Source organism: Seriola lalandi, unplaced genomic scaffold (genome assembly GCF_002814215.2).
Source record: "Seriola lalandi dorsalis isolate HSWRI2012SDOR001 ecotype SW California unplaced genomic scaffold, Sedor1 jcf7180002054338, whole genome shotgun sequence".
NCBI classification, from domain to species: domain Eukaryota; kingdom Metazoa; phylum Chordata; class Actinopteri; order Carangiformes; family Carangidae; genus Seriola; species Seriola lalandi.
The window spans coordinates 665,807-689,375 of NW_019524891.1; the positions used below are offsets into that span (position 1 = coordinate 665,807).

Below are 23,569 nucleotides of genomic sequence, written 5' to 3' on the forward strand. Positions count from 1 at the left end.
TAGCCAAACCGTGTCCAACTGATTTGTTTGTTTATGTCAGGCATCATGTTATTCTGAAAATCCTATCAGCAGCTGCCTGAGCAAGACAGACCCAAGGACAGGTGAGCAGCAGGCTGTCAGGTGAGCTCTGATTTTCTAGTGAAACATCTTGCCATTAGTTCAGGAGCTGAAAAATAATACAAAAATTAGTTTCTTGATATTTACAAAGATGAGATTGAGCATCACTGTGTCTCTGTCATGAAACCCTTGAGTTGTGTTGCTCAAATAAAAAAATGAAAGGACAGAGCTACAAAATCTCAGGTGAGACTTGAAAATGGCTTCATCTTTCAGAGTTGTGCACATGGTATTTTGGATCTTTTTCTCTAAATGAAAAATACTTGGCAGAGAGAACAAAGTGACTGCTATTTGTATTACCAATAGAACCCAGTGTTCCTTGGCACTAAGGTCAGTTGTCAAGGGACATGAAAATAAAATTAAAAAAAACTTGACTGAATGTGACTGAATGTGAAACCTAAGAGGTAAATGGATGTCATGGAAGAAGGGCCAAAATACTAAAATGTGGAAAGTCTGTCTAAAAAAGGGAATGAAAACAACGAAAGCAAGGCAAAGGCTGAAACAGAGCAGATTGATGTAGAAATGGGTCAGGAGTAGCCATACTGTAGAGATGCAGCAATCGTATTTTAACTAAGGATGTGTAAATGACAGCTTCTCTCAGCACCGGCTTCAGATAAAGATGAATTGAGGCATACCAGCTATGGTACACCAAGATCATCAAAGTGAAGTTGAAGCCAGACATCAAATTTCCTGAACAAGGGGTTGCTTTCATGAAAAAGTGTGTGTGTTTGTGTGCCTTTGATCACTCAATAAAACACAGCTAGTTGGGAGAACTTCTGGTGGTATAGCCCAGACCTAAAACATAAAACTTGACATAAAGAGGCTGAACAGGAAAGGTGACAAGTACCACTTTGTGCTGCAGGGTATGTGGTGGTACAGTAAGTTGCTACCAATTAAAACCCTTACTGCCTTGTGAGGTAAGTGGGGCCCTTTGTCATTTTGCTCATGGGTTTAACATTAAAACATTGTGACAAAAGTCCGATGTAATTCCCGTTAATAAAGTTGTCTGGTTTGGACTGACTCCTTACTTGATAAAAGATCAACACTATCATCAGGATTACATGTACAAAAATATGCTTTGTAGTTTATGTTTGAGTCTAGGTTGGTGTGTGTGCTAACTGTATTTATTGTTTTTATTTACTGCTTACTGTGCAAAGAATTGCCCCTTGGGCATAACAATGATTAACTTGAACCTTTTTAACAAAAAAGCATTGCCAATAGTCTCCTCCAGCAGAATATATCCAACATTTTAAGGTATATCCCATCAAATTTTGCATTTGTTGTTTTTCTCATGTGAATCCACCTGCACTTAAATTCCAAGGTCAGAGGAAGGAAGGGAAAGACAGAAGATTGCAGGAGAACAAACCTGTTCTTTTAGTGCACAAGACATAAATTGATGTCCACTTGACATCCACAAGGGAACACACCAGAGGCGTTCTAGGTGCTGTGAAATAACATTCCTGCTGTTTTTGCTTTGATGTTTTGATATATATGCTATTTCCTTAATAAAATCAAGAATGCCCACTCATCATTCAAAATCAGTCACTCACACAAACACTCATACAAGCCAAACGGACAAGAAAGACAAAACCATTCCAATATCTAACCTCAGGTTCAGAGAAAACTGTCAGAACTTCTGTTTTGTTTGGTGTTTCAGCTCACCTATGATAATAATAAGCAGCATTTTGGTTATAAAATGCTGTAATGTAATTGCTGAAAACACAAATGTAAATTATATTCCACATTTCTTTTTCCAAGCAATCGTCACGAATCCTTGCTCAGTGGAACACAGTGAAATCTTAAGCATATGTGTTACCATTTACAAAATTTCGACAGGACCAATATCATGTAATTGAAAAGAAATAACTGAATAATGTTACTGTTAAACAGGATGGAGTGTGCAATACATTTGAATAGTTATATAAAAAATACATGCAAAAAGATGATGTCTTGTACTTACAGTGAAGACTGATTCAGCTGTACAGAAGAAACCTTTTCTTCTACAATTTCAAGTGTTGACCAGTAGTAGAAAAAGACCCATCACTTTGGCATCACTTTCACATCACTTTGACTTCTGAAAATCAGAAAATGGAAAAACTTATCGAATCCAAAGGTCTCAAAAAATCAACTGAACTTTTGTGTGGTGATGTGATGAAAGAGAAATGACTCAAATCTGGCTGAAAAAAAGTATTGAAATTCACTTGACAAAAAATTCAAGTGAACTCTTTTGAAATTCAAAAGTATTAATAAGCACTTTTCAAAGGGTTCAAAGGATATGGGCCAAAATGTAAGTCGAGGATTGTTGTACTTAACTCAGAATATGTCTCTTCCTCAATATATGGATTCTGTTCTACTGCACATGCTGCGACAAGGGGAAATACTCACAAATGATTTTGAATATCTTCTTTTCTTTTAATTTTCCATTAAATATGTGACTGAATCCTGGTAATGACAAAAGGCTATTGATTAAGCAACTTACAATAGCCCCTTAAGACAGTTCAGTTCAGTATTTAGTCATAATGACGTTCACTCTAAAATCTGAACTCAGATGGGCAATCGCTAGACCCAAATGCTGTGTCAGTTCTAGATGAAAGAAATCCACAGATGAAACAGTGGAACATGAAACATGGGCAAATACAGAGAAAAACACTGACATATAAAGCCAGAAGAAGACATATTGAAACTTACAAAAAGGAAGGAAAACAGTGATGGGAAAACAGCATGTGGGATGACTGGAACATTTCAAAATGAAATCATTCAAAAATAATCACATTACAGGAAAACAGTAAAAAGTTAAAATAAGACATTTTGAAACTTACAAAAGCAAAAGAAAAACCTTTTAATTCATCAGAAAAGTTGTGCAATAGGATGTGGGAGCTCTGTTACAGTTCATGTATCTATTAAAACTTTTCATTTCAGCACTTAGTATTTATACCAGCCCATTTCCACTCATTCTCTGCCAGATTGTCTATTGTGCTTTCCACACCATGGCTTTCTCCAGCAAACATGCTTTCTTGGTACATGACTCAACAAAAATCACATCATCATGATTTTCATAGTGTTTTCATTGAAAATAAAAATTTCCATTTCAAATGAAATTGTGACTCATGATGCCAAAATAATCACAATATGATTTTTTTTTGCATGTCATTCAGCCCTACCCTCTTCCCTCTTCCATCAGCTCCGATCTTTATCCCTACAGCTCTGTATTGACCTTTTGCCTTGCACCACCGCTATTAAACCTGAGCTGTGACAAGTAAACACACTAAACTAAGAGTCACTGTTTGCACACCGAGGCACAGAACAGCATGACCATATAACTCTAGGAGGAGTAATAATTTGAAAGATTGCATCAGTGACGAGTGCAAAAATAAAATCTAAGACCGCAGTGAAGTAAAAATATTCACTTGCATATGATGTCATTCTTGTTGACAAAGGCAGGGTGTCAAATATATCATGTACAATAGAGTTACTGGGTGTCAAGCAGGTGCAAATTGTGTTTCCATTAAGTAAGTGCACATGGTTTTGACTGCACCTGCTAACATCTCACATCCTGGGTTTGTTTTCGGTGCTCTGTGTGTGTGTGTGTGTGTGTGTGTGTGTGTGTGTGTGTGTGTGTGTGTGTGTGTGTGTGTGTTCCAGCACAATCTGTACAGTGCAGCAAAAAATGGGGACACAGAGCGTGAGAAATTGCGAGTAAAGTTTACATTAAGCCAAACTCTACAGAGAGCACCAATCACACACAGGAGCTCACGCAAGGACATTTCATATTTAGTGCTGACCTCTGGTGGTTAGACATGGCATTACAGGAAGAATTAGATCTTAACTGCTATGAAGGAAATAAACCACAAGGTGGAGGGAGATGACAGCAATAAACAGATATTTGCCATGTAGCTGCCTGAACCTCTGCTGGCACATGAACAATAGTGAATCAAACAACAATCACTGTGTTCTGTTTATCTTTGAGAAAAACACCCCCACCACTCAGATACAATTCCTTTGACACACTAATGGAGCGCTCCTGTGAACATACTAAAGTGAGCTGGAGTCATTTAAATATTCAGCCAATACAAGGCATACACCATTAAAGGGAAAGACAAAATGCTCTGCTTCGGCCTCTGCAGCAAATTTATGAGCAAAGGCTCCTCATCTTACATCTTCCTTGTTATTAGTAGAGAATCTGAGTCACTGGCAGAACAGAAGGCAGAGTTTCATACTACGCTGACCTCAGTGTTTATATGAAAAACAAATCAGAAAGGTGCTTATATTCTAAGACGTCAGCAGCTTTAGGATGTCTCACAATCTACTCAGCACACTTGTCAAATTGTAGTCCTGGAGTAAATTTTTTATCTGGTACACTTTAATTAAAAGAAATGGTGGATGCATCTTATCAATACACTGATTACTATGTACTCAACCTCAGTATTTTTTATAGTGACCAAAATGTTCTTAAATCTGTCAAGTACCACATCAAATGTTCGGTCAGATTCTTGTTGATTTATGTATTTTTTGTTGAGACAGTTTTTAATAATCATTATTATTATTTATTCACTTTTCCTTTGACTATTTAAAAAAAAAGGTTTTATATCTCAAGGTAAGGTGTCCAAGAAGGCACTGTTTAGGTATTGTTAGCAAAACTTAGGTACTCCCTATCCCATGATATATTTAAAATGTTGAATATATTTGAACAAACCACTTCCAAGGGACTAAGTGCTGGAAAAACCTACCTAGCACTAAACATAAGCATATTAGTCTTGCAAGTCAATTAATTGATTAGTCGATCAACAACAAATTAATCGGCAACTATTTTTATAACTGAATAATTACAAAAAATGCCAGAGACTTGTTGGGTTTTTTTGTACACAGTAAACCGAATATATCTGAGTTTTGGAGAGTCAGTCAGAAAATCAAGAGGTCACCTTGAGATTAGGGAAATTATAATTGGCTTTTTTTCACTCTTTTCTGAAATTTTATAGACAAAACAATTCATCAGCTAATCAAGAAAATAATCGGCAGATTAATCCATAATGAAAATTAACAGTTGCAGCCCTAATCACAGGTGACATCTGAATTCTCCTCGGAGTATGATGAAGTGTCTCGTATAATTCATAGATAATTCCGATTAGGTGTCTGTGTCTTGGTCAGTGTTTGTCACACTGTTTATATTCCCAATTTGTTTCAGACTGTTAACTTGTTTTGCCTGTGACTAGCGAGTGACTAGTGAGGCTGCAATTCTGGATTTTGCTCTGCTGAGGGATTTTACCTCACTGAGATAGTTTGTTTATGTGCGTAAATAGACTAATGAACACCATCTGTGTTTCTGTGCCAGGATCAGTGTGTTTTGAGGAGTCCATTTATATTGGCAGAGTCTGTTGTGATGACATGAGATGTTTCACTGGAGTGTGGTGTACCAGAAGGTCAGGGTGACATGCACTTTAATCTTTCCTTTTTTTTCTGGGTATGTGTATGTGTGTCACTGTATTAAACAAACTGAATTGTCTTTGGTCTTACTATCTGTGGTCTCAGTCTCAAAGTCCTAAAAGCTGCAATTTGTTTTATATTAGCATTAAGTAATAGGGCTAAATAGGGCCACTATATTTTCAATTGATCTGTTGGAGGTGAAATGATTAGTCAATTAATACATTAGTCGACTGATAGAAAAATGATCTGTAACTAATAACAAATACTACTAATTGATAAATACTGTTATTTTGATTGAATAATCTCTTAATCAATAATTAGTAGCAAAATAGTGAAAATGCCTACCATAATAGCCCAAGGTGTCAATTATACATTGGTTGTTCTGTCTCACAGTCCAAAAACCAGATATTTTAAATTTAAAAGCACATTACAAAGAGGAAAGCAGCAAATCCTCATATGCTTGGTATTTCTGCTTGACACACGACTAAAACAACTGATTGTCAAAATTGTTGACAATCGTCTGTTGACTATTTCTGCACTGAGTCATGTGAAAGCAGAGGCAAACTCAAACTCATGTAATTTTGCAGCTGAGGTTTTTTTTAACATCCTTTAGATAATTGTTTTACCTTTACAACCTGCAAATTATCTGTACAATTTACGGCGCTGCTCGCCTCAATCCTGTTTCCTACAAACAAGCTTTCATTTACCTACTTTGTTATGTTACCTGACCAGCACCAAACGGCTAACAAACTTCGGTTAGCACGAAGCTTAGCTAGCTAGCCCGTCAAACATGAGCTAGCGGCTGAAAAACCACATATTTTGTCGGCTGAGACCAAAACCGAGATAAATAAAGTAAATATTGGACTTACTTTTGCCAGGTTCCTGAAAAGTCAGCTTAGTGGGATGATATCGCTCCGTGTTTGCTCAATGTAGTTGAGAAGGATGTTAGCTATAGGTTAGCTAAACAACTTCATGGCAAAATGTCAGGGTCTGTGTTTCTTTCTGCCTTACTCTGATTTGTTTGAATCAATTTTTTCTCTCCTTTTTAATCAAGTGTTGACGAGCTTCCAAATGCAGTTGGTTTGATGGTTTTTTCCTTGATGTATCATTTCAGTCTGACCTAAATCCTGTGGGTTTGGAAAACGCTAGGCCACATATCCCTCAGTAATTTTAAGATTTTTGGCCCAAACTATCTGCACTGGCCCCAGCACTGGAACCTGTGGTAGGCCTGCAACCCAAGGCATTCTTGCACTTCAATGTCATTACCAGTCGGACTGGAGAAATCCAATGCACAGAAAGGAAAGCAAGGGAGGCACAGAAAGGGAAGCAACTGATGTCTTGGGTGTCTACTTAAGCACTAGCAGCGGATAATAAACCTTGTGCTTTCTGTCCATACATCTCAAGCCTCCTGATACTGTGGGTCATGTGCTGAACCACAGCATTAGGTGTTTGGTAAACCTTCATAAATCCCTCTTGTGTCAGGGACACTTAATGTGATGACTTGACTTCATTTAGTCAATTATGCAGAACCTTCAGGCTACATTCTTGGCAAGCTATTAGATACCATTTACATTATGAGTCATCAGGGCAAATTTAACTTAGATTGTGCTGATATTGCAGTCATATAGCAGTAGGCTACTACATGTGTTTAAGCTCTCAAGAATATCCAGCAATTAAGCTTATTTGGGGAACACTTCATCTGCATTCTATTTATCAAGAACTAAATAATGTTGTATACTAGTATTTGATTATTATGATGTTTATCTCTGTCCAGACTGTATCACAGAACACTTGCTGTAGGTTTAGGCTATTAATAACCACCAAGATGGCGACTCTTCTTCACTACACCATTATATGCTCAGGTGGACTGTCCTGGCATTCCCACTTACTAACATTTTCATCCATTCAATGTCTACTTGATAAATCTGTTCTGCTATCCTTAAATACCTGACTGACAAGTACCTCAAATACTAAGTTTTTTTTCCTTGTCTCTGAAGTAGGAACTTAATCACAAGTATTGGTGTACTCTCCTTCACAGTATGATGAGAACGTGTTTGAAACGGAAATAGTTTTGGTGAGCTGATAACTGATATGGCCATATGCCACATCCAAATAAACAGAAAGACTTCGTTCCTGATATCCACAGCATGGTCTCCAATTAGTTTACTTTAGTTCGATCCCTCATGTGGTGTAGGACTGAGATTAGCTGCCTTGTTTTGAACATGTAGTCTGGTGCTGCTCTCTTGTTCTCATGTCTGTAGCTGAATAAAACTGAGATTCAGGTCAGATTTTTACCAGTAAATCAATTACACTTTGTGTATAAAAACAAACAGGTTTTAATTAAATACTCCAAATTAAAAAAAAAAAAAAAAATAGGCAAACAATTTCCATTTGTTCTCATTGTTTTAGTTTCTATTGCATTTGAATGACCATATTATCCACAGCATAAAGGCATTAATCTACATTTTAGTTATATTTTTTTCTATCATTCACGCATGGCAATACAAACAATAAAGTGCTTTATAAAATAACCTTCTCTTCAACCAATCTAAAATACACAGAGACAATACCTGCAACCCTCTTCAAGACAGTGTTTGTCACATACATGTGCAAGTACACATTTACACACAAGTACTCAATCCCACACATGAGCAGGCAGTAGTTTCACCCTGCAGTTCACATACAGTGTATGCTTAACTCTGTGCTTTATACTGTAAATGGTCTTAAGTGTACAGGTTGATTGAGGTTATCATTTCGCTAAGTACTGTTAAGTATAACTTTTTAATTTTTATGCCTTTTTTAATTTCTTTTATTATCCGTTGTAATCCATCTTTTCCGTGTTTGCATGTGTCGTTTTGGGCAGGTTTGTCCCACAGTGCCCACACTAGCGATACATACTGTTTCCATCATGATAAGAGCAGGAAAAAGTCAAGCCGAATCTGCATACAGGGATATGAGCATACACACACAAACACACACATGCCAACACACAAAACACACTCATCAAACCCTGTTTTGACCCCTGTCTCTGGACAGCTTGCCTCTTGTCTCAATTGTGAGCCGCGTGTTTCAGTCAAACAGAGAGCGCTACACATCAAGTATGTAGAAAAGCTTTGTGTAGTCTAGGTTCAGTCTTGAAAATCTGTTACACACATTGCAACTACTAAAAAACGAAACATTCATGCTGGATTCTCTGGGTTTTTTGTGGCACATTTCGAGGCTGTTGCAAAAGATTTTTTCTTTTTATTCTTAGACAGATGTTGTAATAAAGTCCTGGAATAATACTTGAACTATACTTAGTGTGCTATACAGAGTAAAACTACAGTGTAGAGTTGTCCTCATGCACTAAATTGTCAATATCCCTGTAATGCTCAGGGTTAGTGCTTGAGCCAGGACTGACTGAACGAGTGCCACAGGGCAACTTTCCACTGTATGACGGCTGAGAATCACTTGATGCCTTGTGGGCCATTTCTGTCCCGTGCCTCTGTCTTTACATTACCCGCACATACACACTTGCCCACATCATGAGACAAGGGGACCACATCACAGTCTAGGGGAAATAAGGATTTTCAGACACAACACCACTGATTTCTACTCCTTGCGCCTTTTCTTTCCCACTGTCTTTCCACGGATTCATCGTTTATGTCCCTTGTGTTTGTATTGAAAATGACACCAGAGCAGAGTAAAACTATGATTACTCAATACATCACAACTTCACTGATAACTGAACAGGCAAAACTGCAACAAAATAAAATTATGGAGCCTGTTTTTTTCAGTTAGTTGTCTTCATAGATGATTCGGTGACACTGTCGAAGTTATTTACTTCTTCTTCTGCCACCTTTGCCATACTATCCATGCCATTGTGCTCTATATCTGCCGCATCTCTGATCAGCTGCCCAATCACATGGCAGGAAAACATGACATCACAGCCTGTGACGTGGATCTGACAGCTGACAATGCAAGGGTGGCGTAGAGCTGCAGAGGCGACTGACAGTGTCTAACAGTGTCTCCCTTTATGATCGCGATGTCCATTAGCAGTTCAGGAAGGCACATAATATTTCAGAGTGCTCTCCAGTGATTAGATGAGATTTATGTCTTGCTGTTTTGAGTGACAGGCACTTGAACACCTTTCTGTCCTGTTGCTATGGAGAAGCAAAGAGAAAAAGAAGCATATTAGTCGCATACAGCATTGAGTTGCACCAAGTATAAGCAGAGGCGATACTGTGCATAAACATGCAAGAAAAAATTAAACTGACATTAACCTATGAATGTGAAGAAGCTTACCCAGTCTGTATTTCTCTTTAGCCTCTGCTCTCTCTTTGGCATCAAAGTACCAGACTGTGATGGCATAGCTGTAAGACACAAGAGGGGGAGATTAAAATAAGAGCAAGTCAAGAGCTAACATCTTTTTTGGATACATGATATAACTCTGGTTCAGAAATTAGATATTTTCTTGTGTCGTAAATTGACTGGGTTTTGGTTTGAGGCAAAAAAAAGTGTTGTTGTTAGTCCCATCAACTGGCTTTGGTAAAAATATCATCATTATTCTGATAAAAGATTTTGAATAGTCTGAAAAAAAACTCAGATCTTAGTAATTAAGTTTTTCCATTTTTAAATGGATAAAATGAAAAATCAAACTGAGATAATGGACAAAAGTCCTCAAAAATCACATGAAATGGTCAAACAAACAAACAAACAAACAAACAAATAAATAAATAAATAAATAAATAAGGATAATATCTGACCCAGATCAAGATAACAGATTACAAAAAATGTCTCATCATACAGGTCGTAATAAGTGAACAGCAGATTGTGAATGTGCCGGGCAGCAGAGAGTTAATTTCTACGCTTTCGAGTCTCTCCTGTGGGGCTGCGTTGTTTATTCCTGTCTCCCATGTCTGTGCCTCTCCAGCACGAGTCGTGCAATCGAACCTTCCTCCCCTCTCCCCCCCACCGACCCCCTCAGGAAACACATACTTCCTGCCTGCGGCCCCACCTCGCCCCCCAGCAGTCAGATGGAGAAGAGAGGAGAGGAGAGGAGAGGAGAGGGGAAGAAATGCAGGAGTGTTTCTCTATACAACTATATATCTCTGGTTGAATGTATGAAAATGCAGTTGTGTTGTATTTGTGTTTTGTGGGCAAACAGTGTTCAGTTATTCAAAATCTCATTCGTTCACTCGTTTATAGGAAATAATTTTAGTGATGGTAACAATGATAATTTTGCTATTTACGCATGTGCACATATTTACAGTGTAGCACAAACTAAAACAACTGGTGATATTGGGAGTGTGTCCTGTCTGTTTTCCGTAAAATATAAAGTCAATTCACAACTTTATATGAATTTGTGTGGGTGTGCTTGTTCTGTATAGACAGTACAAGAGTTACTAACCGAGTGGCGTAGGCCGGCTTGACTTCATGTGGGTTCCTGCGATCAGACCAGAAGATGAGCAGCCGGTCAAACAGAGGTTCGATGTTGGCTACCACATTTTTGCCTTCAGGGTAGATCTGCAACAACCCTCCTTGTTTCTACAAAGACAAATACACACAACACCATCTCTTACTCGCAACATATTTGTGGCAATATGGAATAGTATTTAGGGTTGAGTCAAGTTACTAAGTGTAGAATTTCACCAACTGGCCTTTAAAAGGATTCTTAAACACTCTTAAGCACATTTAAGCCTGTGCCAGCATGAGGTGTGTTTTAAGACTGAACTAGTGCACTTTGTAAGGATCCATATTTACATATTATTTATATAGAATTTATATATATATATATATATATGTATGTATGTATGTATATATATGTATATATTATAACATTAAATTGATATTGATAATAAATGTACCTTCACATCCCAGTTCTTGTTAAGATAGTAGATACATGTGATGCAGCGTCCATCTCCATTAGGGTTGTCAACATGGCGGACATATCCTGCCCCGTTACCTGGGTAACAGGCAACCATGGCCTAAAAACAGAAGAAATAGGATCATTAATTATGTGCATTGGTGTCACTTATAAGCAGCATCACAACAGAATCACAGTAGGTTTTGACAACATGTGCGTTGATGTTCACCAGATAAACTGTGAAATGTGTCATGGATTATTTGACAAGCAGAGAAAGGACTGTGTGAGCAATGAGTCTATTTGTCTTGAATATCTGCACTTGGAAGGTGATGAATCAATCTTCAGTTAGAGGAGCTACAGGTGACCAATAAGCATTTAGAAAGTTCAGTCGGCACAAGGGAGATGCAAAGGAGACCGTCTGGTCTACATTCCATCTTTTGCTGGTCCATCTCACGCCATTTGGCTTTCCCACTTCTCCAGAGTAAACCTTTTCCTTTTGCATACTGAGTATAATGTTCCATCATGTAATTTGTAAAACACACACAGTCACGAGAGGGAGAAGCAGAGAGAAATGTGTCAGAGTTCAGCTGTTGTTCCCAGCTATGAAACGATCTGCAGATAGAGTATCCACGTTCAAACAATGGTCTCGCGCTGGTATTTCCCCTGCCTGACGTCTGTGTGTTTGAGGCGGTGAAGCCGGGGAGCGCCGCTTTCTCCGGAGAGTCAGAGGGAACCAAGACCTGCGTGAGAGCTCTTCGACCAATGCACATTCCACACCAGGGCCACTAGAAGACCACGTGACTGTAAATGTACTGCAAGCTAAGAGACAAAACTAAAAAAGGGTCAAAATGAGCTGAGAACAAGGGATGTGTTTCAGGCTGCAGTTAATAGCTTCCAAACTGTCTCCACTGGCTGTAGTTTCCAGTTTCTGTCTCTTTAGTAAAGCAAAAAAAGGCTACAGCTGATTCACTTACTGACTGACATCAGCCTGTGCTGGCAGAGAGAGATTCGAGTGGTGATTGTTGGCAGCGTGTAGAGTAATAGCTTCTGTATTATGTCTCCAGGCTGACTACAAAGGAAGATACTGTCCCTGTCTTGACTTATATTGTTCTGCATGGAAAGTAAAAGTTCCAGTTTCAGAGTCAGTGCATCATTCATGACTAACAGGTTCTGCGCTGCTGCTGTATCGATTTAACTTGCCTGACGCTATCATTTCAGCTCTAGTACTACACTGTGAGAGTCTTAACCCTGAGGAAATCAAAGAGCGCTCGCATTGATTTCCAAGACACACGCACCTGTCCTTGTATTGTTTGTAAAGCTGAAATAAAAATGACAGCTGCCCATTGCCCTCATCGGTCTCCCCCTCTTGTGGTGTTGCCCGCCTCATTCACGGCCAAGTGAATTTGGTTGAATTGTGTGCGTGCGTGCGTGTGTGCGACTCTGCTCAGCCGCCATTGTCGGCTCTCATTACTGACCAACGCTCACAGTCAGAGCTCATTAACCTCCGGACCTTTTGCTCCGGGCTCCAACTGACAATCAGACCCGCTGCGTCAAAATGAACATATCAAATGTAGGCAAAGGAAAAAGAGAAATATGTGTACGCACATAACGGTCATTAGAAACATTAATGTAATCCGAATGTGATTTAGAGTAATTGGAACTTGTCACAGGAAATCAGCTGATTACGTTGTGAGTCAACTGTCAGTGATGGGGTTATTAATAATTGTCTAAAAGTTGTTCCTTTAATGTTGGAATTTTTATGATCGTGTCTCTTCATTTGTGTGTGTGTTTTTTGCAAATGACTATGGATGTATTTAATATCATAGCAACAATTCAGTTAAAGGTAGCCTGTGGAATTTTTGACCACAAGTAGCAATGCTTTTGAAAATGTGTCCCCATTTGGTTGTATCTTGTGCATGTGGACAAGGACATACGTGCACATGTGCAAATAGGCAACGTGATGAGTTTGTCCTGCTGATAGTGCCACATTATTCCACTGATTCAAAAACACAGGCGCAAACAATGCAGGTTTCAAAACTGCTGCCACTGCACTATCATCCCAAGTTGTGGCAGGATAAAAGTGGGTCTGCTTTTAGTACACTGCTCTCACTGTCACGTTTACATGTGACCTGCAATTGTTCATCTTGTACAGAATTGATAAGAGCTGAGTCTCTGTCTTTTGGGGGCTGACACCCTTTTTGTGCTGCCAGGAACTTGTTTAGACAAGCTCTGTTTCATAGGAACTAGATGTTCACGGTCAACATTTATTAATTACAGTAAAATGATGTTTTCATATTGTTTCAAAACACACAAGGAAAAATGTCCACTCTGTTACAATGACTGCCGTCATGAAAAGTTTTCTTTTCAGTATTTGGTTATTAGATGGTTTTAAAGCCACCACATTGCAAAATGTCAGGAGTAAGGGTTCACAGGTTTTATTATCATGCCAGCAATCCCTGTGTCAGAGTGAATATACTGGTGGACAGTTTGTTATCACATGACTCTTCAATACTGAGAACAAACAACTACATAAATCCTTCATTAAATAAAAAAAAAGTACAACAGTATTCAGGGTGGATTTTCTCTATACTCACATATAAGGAACAAGAGTGATTATTTTGGGTGTGCATGTACTTTTAAACTGCTAACAGTCTTAGCAACTGCAATTAACCACAATTAAGATGTACTATGCCAAACCAGACAGCTCAGCCACACACACACACACACACACACACACACACACACACACACAGGCATATAATTTAGGAGGAAGAAGGTTATGACATTTATTCTAAATCAGGTGTTAAAAAAAGTTGTTTCTTATACATCCACAGTGTTTCACTCTCCTTCTCACACACACACACACACACGCACACACGCACACACACACACACACACACACACACACACACAGCGTGACACAGCACGTCTCGATCCTATCTGTCATTTCTGTCCTCCTCGCTCCTTCATCTCTGCTGAGATCAGTGCCCACAGTAAGTTTAAGTCTAATTGGCACCAACCACCTGTCTGCCAGGCACCAGCATTAACGCCCTAATGGCAGCGCAAGGTACATACCCGGGCTGTCAAGGTGATGGCTGGGCAGGCAGAACAATCTGTTCTGGACAAGAGCAAAAATAAACTCCAATGCTGCACGCATATTCTGATAAGAGGAATGATGGTGGAGAGAGGGGTGAGGAGGGGGAGAGGGGCTAGATAAGGCTGAACAAATACAGGCATTTAAAGGAGTGGGAAAGAGAGAGACAGAGAGAGAGCTTATGTATGTGTGCGGGAGGGAGCAGGGGTTAAAACAGAGGTGAGGATGTTGCTGGTAGACTGCGATGATGGCAGACAGTGAGGGGAGTTGTGGGAACAAAAATTCTCATTGTGGGGTTTTGGTGGCAGTTTTGGTTCCAAGATCGTTCCGGGATTAAAACCTTGAAGTAGATGTTGCAGTTAAAAAAAAAAAAAAAAAAACTCTCATTTGAATGTGTATATCATGCAAACTACTGCGATTGAGATTTAAGATGCTAAGGTGGCTGTTAAGCTGTAGACTGTTTACTAAATGGATAGAACATTAATAAATCACTGTTCTAAGCAAAGGCAGTGTGGTAGAAATGCTTTAGGAGGAACGGGACAGCCGCTGATGAAATCAACCGAGGTATTTGTGTGTCAGTAAATTGTGAGGTTTATTGTTCTTTTTTTTTTATTTATTATTTTTTTAAATATAATAACTGATGAGTAATTTTGTTCAATCAAATCAGATGAAAACAGATCAACGTGACTATGACATAACAGAACAAAGAACTACACAAAAATTTCACAGTTGGGACAGCCCTGAAGCCTCGTGCGTTATTGGAAACCAGATGTTTGCCATCTCTGGGGTTGAAACCAGTTGAGTCACGAATTGTCGAGCAGCACCGCCATCTTACTTCGTTTCCACAGCTGATTACTCACAAGCAGCTTGAATAACGCAGTATGTGATATCAATCAGGATAAGTTATTATTAATAGTTTCTAAAAGATTGAATTTGAGTGAAGTGAAGGGGATAAAAGTCTCAGTGCATTAAACTGAATTATGATGAACTGCTTTGTCACTACCAGCTTCTATCTGACCTGCTCTTCCTGGTTCATGACATCGCCTATTACTCAAGCTAGATTCACTTCTGGGTTACTGCTTCTATAAGCTGGTTAAAAGTTATCTGGCAGTAGGATATCACTGGCAACTTAAAGACAGACTGTGTGTGTGTGTGTGTGTGTGTGTGTGTGTGTGTGAGTGAGTGAGTACGAACTGGAGTGAGTCTGGATTTGGTGAGGACATAATAATCAACCCTTTGATCCAAGTAACTCTCACAGCCGCTTATCTGGCTTTACTGCAACATAAACAATATCGGTAGACTGGTCTAGACTTACTGAGAAAACTGATCTGTGTGTTTTAAAGGCAGGTGTACTTTTTACCATAAGAGGGTTTCATCACTAAGGTTATAAAATATCAGCCTACAGCACCAACTAGTGTGCAGCATGTGGAAAAAAAAAACACACTGAGTTGTTGCATTTGAGGCAGATCATCAGGGATAAGCTATATAGACAACCAAAAGCTAGTATGCAAACGGTGTCACAGCGCAGTTCAGATGAAAGGAGGAAACACCTCAAGCGTATCTGAGCAAGGCAAAGACGGGCATCCAGATATGTAACCAGAATTCAGGGTGTGTCAGTTTCGGTTGTTAGATTACGAATTGTGATGGTTAGAATGTGTTTTACCAATGCTCCAAACACAATGTTCACAAAGGCTAACATTATATTGTTTAGGCGTATGCAGTGATAGCTCATTACGTTGGTAGGATGTCAAAATATAACAACAACGTTTTAAATGAATATTTTCACACTATTGGTCTATCACCATGTTAGTCATTTGCTTGGACACCGACTATATGGAAGGGTGTGTGTGTGTGTGTGTGTGTGTGTGTGTGCGCGCGCTGTAGTGGCGAATGTATATATAATAACCAATATTTGTACCGACCAACAAATTTCTGGCATCATAACATCCCTCGTCCAGATGTTGGTAGAGCATGGGTTGCATAGATACATGAAAGTCTTAAATATTGTCAAGTTACTGCTCTGTTTGCTGTTTTTGGTAGTCAACTAACTTGGAGAAGGCACTGCTATCTGAAGTATCATTTCCAAGGGTCCATGGTGATGTCTTCAAATTGCCTGTTTCACCCGACCAGCAATCCAAACCCCAAAGATATTCAGTTTACACTGACATAAAACAGAGAAATCTTCCCATTATAGATGATGGAACCACAGAATATTTGGCATACAGATAACTGAAATGATCAATCTATTATGAAATTGTTGCCGATCAATATTCTATTGATCAACTAGACTGGCACTAACAGCAGTGGTGCATTTGAAATAATAGGTCGGTACCGCACCAGGGGAATGTCCAAATAATTAGCAGTACCATTATTTAACCAGTAATAATTATATGACAGTCTTCAATTTTTACCACTGGTGCTGTTTGCCCTCTGAATTGTCTGTAAGGAAACTGAATGAATACCAAAACAGCAAATTTATCTGTCCATCTATACTGTACATTCAAGCAAGCTAGCTCTGTGGCTGTATTGTGTATGATAGTGTACGACTTGTGACGCCTGCCTGCATGGTAGCACTGCTGAGCTCTAGGAGGGGCATCTGAGGACACACTGCTGCTGCAGCAGACATTCTCATTATGCTGAAGCTCCTGCTGCATCGCCCTTTCTCACTCTTGCTCAACACCATCCTCCCACTCCGTGCTCCCAATCCTCCACTCCCTTGCATGCTCACCTCCAGTCTATCCCCTCCCCCTTCATATATCTTATTCCCGACGCCGGGTTGTTTGTATCTTCCCCATAATACAAGACCATCATCTTGCACTATATTAACTGAATTACTGCACCTTTTGTTAACACGTTAATCCTTCCCAGTGTACGTCTCAAAGGCTGCAAAACCTGGCCCCTGCTGACTAACCGTAGTCAGGGTACAAAAATATTACCCACTGCTGGTGAGGCATTATTTTGGGCAAAGCCAGCCCCTCTAGTTCTCTCTCCATCTCTTTTATACACATTGCGCAGCTCGACTCTGTATGTGCCTGTTACCACGGTAACGGCTGGGAAATATTTTGTCCAAGTAGCGAACAAGGGGGCTGATAAGACAAAGGAGAAAGGGAGTGAAGTAAAGGACAGGGGAGAGGAAAAGGAGGTCAGAATAAAAGACAAGAAGGAAAATGAAAAAATTAAGGAAAATACGGTTAGGGGGATAATTGTTGCTGGACAAAGAGGAGAAGGACGGAAAAGACGCAGTGACCTTCTATCCAGCTGTACTCCTCCCGGATCCTCCTCTTTTCTTCTCCTATCACTTCCCCTCTCTCTCCCTCATTCAGTCTACCATCACTGTATCTATCACTATGCTGTCTCCTGCACTCCTTCACAGGAACACCCAGCCAGAACATTTTGTACTGTGCGGCACTGAACTTTTTTTTTTTTTCCTTTTTTTAGTGTACCAAGGGCAAATCAAGCGATCTGGCAAGGGATGAGTTGGTGTGTGGGTAATCTAACATTTTTACCTGGTAATCACTCAGTTTAGTCATCGTCATGCCACATAAGAGATAATAATTAGCTTGGCATCCTATAGACTAAAACAATCTAATGTAAACTTATCTCATTCTGAAACACTGTTCCTTCCCAGGTAACTTTTTCTATGCACTTCTCCATGTTTTCTGACCTCCATAAAAGCACCTCTCCAAGGGAAACAATGACAGAAACTTGCGTCAACACATTTTTGTGTTGACTTCATTGCAGCCTGCACGGATGAACAGCATAGCAGCAATCGAACAAAGTTAGAGTACTTTTCCTCAGTTTTTAGAGTAGATCCTTTCCTCAGAGACGTTGTATGTGCACAGGAAAATTCAACTCAAGAGTAGGCAGAGGCTCCTCTAAAGTGCAGATTTGCAGAGGAACTTCAGAATAGGTCTTGAAAAATTAGACATATATGTATATACAATATATATATATATATATATATATATATATATATATATATATATATATATAAGTTAGTCAATTAACTTTCCTGCTTTGCTGTCATTTTGTTGGAGCTCAGACTAGGCGTGACTTTGGCCGGAAAGCAGCACAGTCAGCCCACGTTCAAGAGAGCAAAGGCTGCTGATGTGAGGTAGACCCAACCAGCCCCTGTTCAAACACCGTTTAAAGCTTATGTAAATGACTAGACTTGCAGGGCAAGGTGCTGCATGTGACGTTAAACAGATGGGGTGAACGAGGTTGTGGGGCAGTACATTAGAAAGGAGGGGAGGAAATACTGTCAACGAATCAATCAAGTATGGAGATGGGTAGAGAGGCAACCCACACATGATGGGATGTAGTTTTACATAAATGCAGCACATATATTTTTAAACATTCACCCAATAGTCTCATTCATAGCTCTGTTGATTAAGACTGTAGAAGTAGACCTGGGGGTTGCCAGCTTGCAGGTAACAGCTTTCACTTAATTTCCCCCATGGGGAGCAGTAATGTTGTTTCTACTTTTCAGATCAGATCAGACATGACATTCATTAAGAGCCCCCCTGGATTTATTTTCCACATGGGACGTAACAGTTTAACCTGTGCAAAACTTCCAAACTGCTTAATTGAAGTGAATCATTACTATACAAATATTTCACTCTCTTCCACGACTTTTTTGAGCTTTCATTTGGCAATTTGCAATTTAAAGCTGAATGCTGAGTTAACATTTATGAAGTACTATTATAATAATATTTCAAACCACACCAATATGCACTGTCTGGATCTGTTATACCGTGAATCTTTACTGAACAAAGGGGGCTTGCTGAAACACTGAGAACATTTTGGGAAACAGACTAGACTGGCATGTATTGGTTAACTCACAGCTAGAGTAGGGAAACAGGCCATGACACTACAGGAGTTTTTCATTCTTTTGCACATATTCAGCAGGGAGTATAAACCAGACTTCAATCATCATGGGTCACTGACATTACCTGGCTCAGATAACCCAGGATGTATCTCTACAGGGGAGTAAAGGGGGGTGAGGGGGTTCTCTGTCCTGGAGACAATGTCCACAACAATGTCCAGGACTCTGAGAACGACTGCCTGTGGACTATGACGAAAAGGGATTATGATAGTTAGTCCCTTTTTAGTGTTTAGGTAACTATCTTCAGTGGTAATTGTGCATGGCATTTGAAAAATATCAATGAAAAAGAGAAACCGAGGCATGTAGTGTAGTCACTGTAAAATAAAGAGAAAACATGCAGCTCACATGGCATGAGATATGAGATAACAAAAACAAACAAACAAAAAAAAACGTACTTCCCTACCACACCAGTGCCATGTTTGTATGGGTGAAAGGAGTGATAGAAAAAGTCTTCAAAGGCAGAGTTATAGTGATGGCAGAGGAGATACAGCGCCAGAGTTAGTTTTTTTTCCCTCCTGGGTACAAGTGGTATGAAGGCAGGGACAGGGGCAAACTTAGGCAGGCCTAAACCCAGACACAGGGTCAGGTTAGGAGGAAGGTTCAGCCCACAGCCCCCCTTATCAAGCTAACGTGCCAGATACACAGCAGAGCTCGTCCTGACGTCCTACCTGACTTTGTGTTTGCGCTCCCACTGAGGTGTGAGTGCATGTGTGTGTGAGTGTGTTTGCCCGCCTGCATGTCGGCATTAAGGAAGCAAAGATGGAGCAGAGCAGACATGACACAACCAGCCACATGCCCAGATTTAATGATGTCGTCGGGCTGACACTCCTACATCGGCATTTCTTGTAGCCTGTGTTTTCTCTGGCATGTAGCTTGAAAACATACCCCTGACCCTAACCCCTGAACCCCACCTGTCCCCGCCCTGCGCCTCCTCTCACCTTAGTGCGTCCATTGATGACACAGTCCCCCAGCTGTCCATTGGCAGCGCTGTACATGACGGCCTCATCAATGTGAGCCATCAGCGCCCCGATGCTCTGGCACCCGGGTTCGCGTCCTTCCACCCAGGCGATCTGGTCACCCCGGATGCTGCGAGAGGGAATGCTCTTCTGGCTCACCAGCTGCCCGCCCCGAAACTTCCCACTGCGGTTTAGGACCTCCACCTCCTCCAGGACCCTGTCGCCCAGCTGAGGGCCCAGGAAGTTGTCCTTCACACAGATGCCATAGTATTTCATGCAGGGGACGATGTACTGCTGTGCTATGCGCTCTGCTGACCAGCCAGCCCCTGCAGGTGCTGGTGGGGTGGGGATGCCGTTAGCCTCCACTGGGGAGATCTGGCTGGGTGCAGCTGGCAGGCCTGAGGAGGCCACCTTATGTCCGTTGTGCTGGTTAGTGTGAGGGGCAGGAGGGGTGAAGGGAGATTGGGGAGTGACACAGTGCACATTATTGATAGTCATTTGGTTGCCATGGGAACTGTTGCTGCAGTTGACAGTGACCATGTGGGGGGCGGCTGCTCGGGCCACTCTGGAAGCCTCTGAAGATTTGTGGCCAACAGTTCCCTCTGTTAACCTTCTCCTCTTCAAGTCCGAGTCTCCTGCCGTAAAAGCAGCTTCCACAGAACCCCCTGACCCCGGTGACCCTACCATGGGACCATTAAGAGTTTCTGACCCCGTGTCCCGGTTCTCCCCACCCCTCCGTTTCTGTTGTTGCATCTGCCTGCCTTTCAGGTCACCATTGATCCTCCTCATCAATAAAGGGCACTTCTCATGAGCTGTCCTTTCCCCATTCTCCAACAGACAGGCTCTGCTGGTGATGGGGTACATGGGGCCGGCAGTTACCCCCGCAGCCCCTTTCATTTGTGCCGGGTAACCGTTTGGTGTGTGAGCCAAAACGCCTGCGTGGCTCCCCTCCACGGTGGCAAACGGAGACACCACCCCGCCGTTGTAGAGCGGCACGCCGGTTTTGGACTGCTTCGTCGGGGTTGTGATTCCAGGGGAGTCGGTCTGAGAGGCCAGACCCGCGAGTAACTCCGCGGCCGTTGGACTCCCGACCGGCGCCGCGCAGAAGCTGTTCAGCCCCATGTCCGCTCGGTACGTGTGGTGAATCTCTGCCGGTCCACAGGCGAACTGCTGGCCGCTCGTCCTTCCCTCCTGCGAGGCTGAAACTGCGACGGATCCGCGGGAATAGCTTGGGTTTAAAAGGTCCGTGTGTCCCAAGCTCTCCATTTCATCTCGTCATCTGCTGGATGCGCACGTAGCTCACGTCCTCTCTTCATTTTCTAGCTCAGCCGCTGCTTTTCTCCGATGGAGAGGAGCTCTGCCACACAGAGAGAATAAGTTTCATGTCCAAGTCCTCTTCTAGTGGCTCTTATTTCCCCAATTACTCTCATTTAATACTCTCGATCTGTGTATTTATTTGTATCCGTATTATAAACATTTTGAGGCAGTGTAGGATATCTGTGGAGAGTAAAATGATACACTTTAGGCCTATTAATAGCACAGAGCAGGCCACTTGTCACAGTGAGCTCAAGTAAATAAATCTACACTATTTTATGGTGTCCCCAATGCCTATACAATATTTTTACAGGCCAACTGAAAACAATTTAACTGGGGCAAGAAAAAAGTGCAATGTAACAGGATTACAGCCTATATCATTATCATCATCATCATCATCATCATCATCATCATCAACATAATCATAAGCTGTTGTCATTAAATTAAAATTAAGTGCATCTCTTCTTCAGGCTACAATATTTAGGCTCTATAGCTGAGTTTTAATCATTAAAAAGAAAGCAAAACACTCAGTTCAACAAAAACTCACTTTGACTTACAGGCTGTTTACATCGAATTAAACTAAAATAAGAAAGTAGACACGAAATACAAAATATCTACTTTAAATAGAGTCTTATACCGTTAGAATTTATATGAGACTTCGATGAAACAGCCATTAAAATACTTCTCTTTCGCCTTTGTCAGCTACTCATTTCCAACTTAGCAGCCTAATGCTTAGGTCCGTCCATAACAACTGAGAATAAGATCACACAAATGTATTACTTTAGTTGAAACGCACATTTCAGAGTGTAAAATAAACTGAATATGCGGCTAATAATGTCAAACAAGCAAGTAACCCCCCCTCCCTCCAGGAGACCACAGTCCACTGCTTACCTACGGCAGCCTACAGCAATGCAAATCCTCAGTGAGCGTACGTGACAGGCTGAGAGTACGCATGTTATTTCCGGGATTGTCTTGCCCGTGTGCGCGTCCCATCCAATTTTTCTTGTCGGTTATAAATAATATCCAGGGGGGTGACGGCGAACCAACGCCGGCCTGACACATTAAACCCAACAGAGGGACGGAAGCAGATGCTCAGAGCCACACGGGGTCCCCTCTATCACCAAAAAAAAAAAAGTGCTCTCCGTTGTGTCGGCGAGTGGCCCTAGTTTGTGTCTGTCTCCCCCCACCACCACCACCTCGCTCCTCCCCCTCCTCCCGCAGCCCGTTCTCTCTCTCTCTCCCTCCCTCTCTCTCCCTTTCTCTCTCTCTCCTGTCATTTACACACACAGGCCATGTGACCACTACTACGGCTGACCTGAAACTATACTAACAGACACCGCCCATTAACATTTTCTATATTGTTAAGCTATGTATGACTATAGCCCTCTGCAAGACAGGCCTGTGTAAATATTCTGCATAGCGGCTATGATTTGTATTTCTGCAACTGTGATCGTCTTATTTATTTGTTTACATGCCTACTTATTCATAATTATGACAGACCTTTTGTGTTACACATAATAAGCATGTCTCTGCAAACTGACACTAAAGGCAATGGCCCATATACCACTGTCAGCATAAAAGCAATACTTATGGAACCACTGCAATCCCACTATAGTCCCCTATATAAATACTGAGCATTCACATTCTTCACTGTAGTAAGAGAAGCAGTCCACACTGAAACTACACCATTGCAAGTAAAAGTCCTGCATTGAAAATTACACTTGAAAATGCCCCTTATGGTTGAGTTGAACCAATTTATATCGCTTATATATATATATGTTTGGATAGTTTAATCTATAGCAACGAATAATTGTTTTATGAATTTACCACGTTTTGTATTCAAATTTTTAATCTGTAAAATAACAACAAAAGCTGTCAGATAAATGTTGTGGAGTAACTAGTATTTCCACTGAAAAGTAGTGGAGTAGAGGTAAACAGTT

The 23,569-nt window shown here is 40.9% G+C and overlaps 1 protein-coding gene across 4 annotated transcripts; it reads right to left on the reverse strand.

The window, feature by feature from the left end:
• Nucleotides 1–7,925: 7,925 nt before the first annotated feature.
• egln2 (egl-9 family hypoxia-inducible factor 2) lies at nucleotides 7,926–22,816 on the reverse strand. Of its 4 annotated transcripts, none has more exons than XM_023407564.2 (6): nucleotides 22,521–22,816; nucleotides 20,298–21,672; nucleotides 11,382–11,501; nucleotides 10,925–11,061; nucleotides 9,820–9,887; nucleotides 7,926–9,677 (listed from the first exon to the last, which is right to left on the reverse strand). In XM_023407564.2, the coding sequence occupies exons 2-6, from the start codon at nucleotides 21,579–21,581 to the stop codon at nucleotides 9,625–9,627; spliced, it is 1,662 nt and encodes a 553-aa protein (XP_023263332.1). In that variant the 5' UTR covers nucleotides 21,582–21,672; nucleotides 22,521–22,816; the 3' UTR covers nucleotides 7,926–9,624. The 4 variants fall into 4 exon arrangements, with proteins under 4 accessions (XP_023263332.1, XP_023263330.1, XP_023263333.1 ...); XM_023407562.2 differs by having other exon boundaries at nucleotides 20,298–21,812; XM_023407565.2 differs by lacking the exon at nucleotides 22,521–22,816 and adding an exon at nucleotides 22,267–22,464.
• Nucleotides 22,817–23,569: the final 753 nt, after the last annotated feature.